General features: G+C 52.1%; 1 protein-coding gene across 1 annotated transcript in view; it reads right to left on the bottom strand.

The window, feature by feature from the left end:
* Positions 1-2,500, bottom strand: part of LOC311339206 (dedicator of cytokinesis protein 3-like) — a gene marked incomplete at both ends in the record, with an annotated part of 32,438 nt that overhangs the window by 20,902 nt on the left and 9,036 nt on the right. Inside the window, 5 exons of the mRNA XM_084464583.1 lie at positions 320-417; positions 598-766; positions 976-1,082; positions 1,562-1,724; positions 2,112-2,236. Of these exons, the coding sequence (XP_084320709.1) occupies positions 320-417; positions 598-766; positions 976-1,082; positions 1,562-1,724; positions 2,112-2,236 (662 nt within the window). The remainder of the gene's footprint in view (positions 1-319; positions 418-597; positions 767-975; positions 1,083-1,561; positions 1,725-2,111; positions 2,237-2,500) is intronic.

The following is a 2,500-nucleotide window of genomic DNA, read 5'->3' as shown; positions in this document are numbered from 1 at the left end:
TGGTGTAGGGTTGGTGTATGGATGGTGTAGGGGTGGTGTAGGGTTGGTGTAGGGATGGTGTAGGGTTGGTGTAGGGATGGTATAGGGTTGATGTAGGGTTGCTGTATGGATGGTGTAGGGGTGGTGTAGGGTTGGTGTAGGGATGGTGTAGGGTTGGTATAGGGTTGATGTAGGGTTGCTGTATGGATGGTGTAGGGATGGTGTAGGGATGGTGTAGGGATGGTGTAACGTGGTAAAGGGGTGGTGTAGGGTTGCTGAAGCGATGGTGTAGCATGGTATAGGGAGTAGAGGGAGTGTTTCCGCTCCATCTGGTGGTTACCTTGACAACATCTTCCCCACTGACGTGACGTAGCCGAGCAAGGATGTCCAGAACTCTCTCAGGGTGACCCTTCCACTTCAACAGAGCTAGCAGGTCCACTACACACACACACACACACACACACACACACACACACACACACACACACACACACACACACACACACACACACACACACACACACACACACACGGACATTGTGAAACATTTATGAGACACCATTATGAAACATATAGACACACAGACATGTAGTAAGACACACAGACACGCAGACAGACCATTCTGGGTCAGCTTGGTGGAGGACAGCTGGGTGGATATCCAGAGAGTCTCCTTGGAGCTGCGCTGGAAGGGGAGGCCGGAGGGGGAGACGGAGGCGGTGCTGTCCTCCTTACAGCAGGGCAGGCCCAGGTACAGAGCATGGTTACAGAACATGGTGTTCTCCTCACACTGGTTGAGAGACATAGGGAGACATACAGAGAGAGAGAGAGAGAGAGAGAGAGAGAGAGAGATTGTTACTGGTGCACACACTGCTTAAATGTCATTTATTTTCCATGTCAATAGAGGTCTTTTGAATTGATTGCTATTGATTGTAATTATTTCATGTTTGACCAGACAGCTGAACAGAAAGACTAACAGACAGACAGACAGGTCCTAACCTTGTACACATAAAGTTCATGGCTGTCATCAGAGAGCGTCGTCCCGTCTTCTCTCATCAGCGGAGTGAAGGAAAAACCAAACAACTTCTTCTCTCCTTTGTCCTTGGCTGATACAGACACACAGAGAGACAGACAGGTAGACAGACAGACATGGAAAGAGGGAAAAAAGGGATGAATTCTGCAGAACTACTCTCAGAGTCCAGAGAAAGAGCCAAGGAGACGTCCAGAGGGGTACTCACTGGAGCAGACCCCCAGACCCCCAGACCTCCAGAGGGGTACTCACTGGAGCAGACCCCCAGACCCCCAGACCTCCAGAGGGGTACTCACTGGAGCAGACCCCCAGACCCCCAGAGGTCCAGACCTCCAGACCCCCAGACCTCCAGAGGTGTACTCACTAGAGAAGACCCCCCCAGAGGTCCGGAGGTTTACTCACTGGACCAGACCTCCAGACCTGCAGACCTCCAGACCCCCAGAGGTCCAGACCTCCAGAGGTGTACTCACTGGAGCAGACCTCCAGAGGTCCAGACGTCCAGACGTCCAGACGTCCAGACGTCCAGACGTCCAGACCTGCAGAGGGTGTACTTACTGGAGCAGTGTCTGAACTCGAAGCGCAGGTGGGATCCCCTGAAGCGGTCGATGGGGATGGGCAGTTTGAGGGCCTCGTTCCAGCGGGGGCTGTTGTTGTGGTAGAGGACGAAGCAGCGGTGCTCTGCCGTGTTGGGCTCTCCTGAGCCCAGGCTGATGCAGTCCTACAGCGCGCACACACACACACACACACACACACACACACACACACACACACACACACACACACACACACACACACACACACACACACACACACACACACACATACACACACACCCACACACACACACACACACACACACACACACACACACACACACACACACACATATATTCTTAAGTTCTACTTCACTGGTACTTTATATTTCACTTTTATACCTTTCATATATTCCTTCCCTCGTTTTCACATTTCTATGCCTATCTCTATTTTTCCATTAAAATAAAGATCTTTACAATTTGTCTGAATTGAATGTGCAGAGAGAGACACAGAGCCTTGGACGGTCTCCTTCCATTATGCGTCAGGTGTCTGAGTGCTACTGCTGTTCTACCTGGAGCGGTTCGCCGTCCGCATAGACGACGTAGACGGTGACCTCCATGTTCTTCTGGACGCTCTTGCCTCCCCTCTCGAAGTCTCCCCTCTCCACGGTCAGGTACAGGTCGTTGCGGACATCCCCTGGGATCAGCAGGGCACTGTTACAAACCTTACAGCGCTCGTAGTCAGGACAGTGACGCCGCGTTCACACTACCTCCGCCCGTCGACGGATGGGGGCTTTTTGACGTGTCTATGTGTTTTCCCGGGTTGCATTAAGGGACTGGGACTCATTGGACACTAGTGTATTTGAGTATATTTGCATAACGCGATCTGATTGGCCGACGGATCCGTCGCCGCCTGAAGAGTTGAACATTTCTCAACTTTTGGACGCAGGCAACGGAGCCG

The sequence above is a fragment of the Micromesistius poutassou genome (assembly GCF_964030765.1).
Source record: "Micromesistius poutassou genome assembly, chromosome: 2".
In the NCBI taxonomy this organism is placed as follows: domain Eukaryota; kingdom Metazoa; phylum Chordata; class Actinopteri; order Gadiformes; family Gadidae; genus Micromesistius; species Micromesistius poutassou.
The sequence above is the reverse complement of the archived record's forward strand: the minus strand, read 5'-3'. Positions and strand labels throughout refer to the sequence as shown.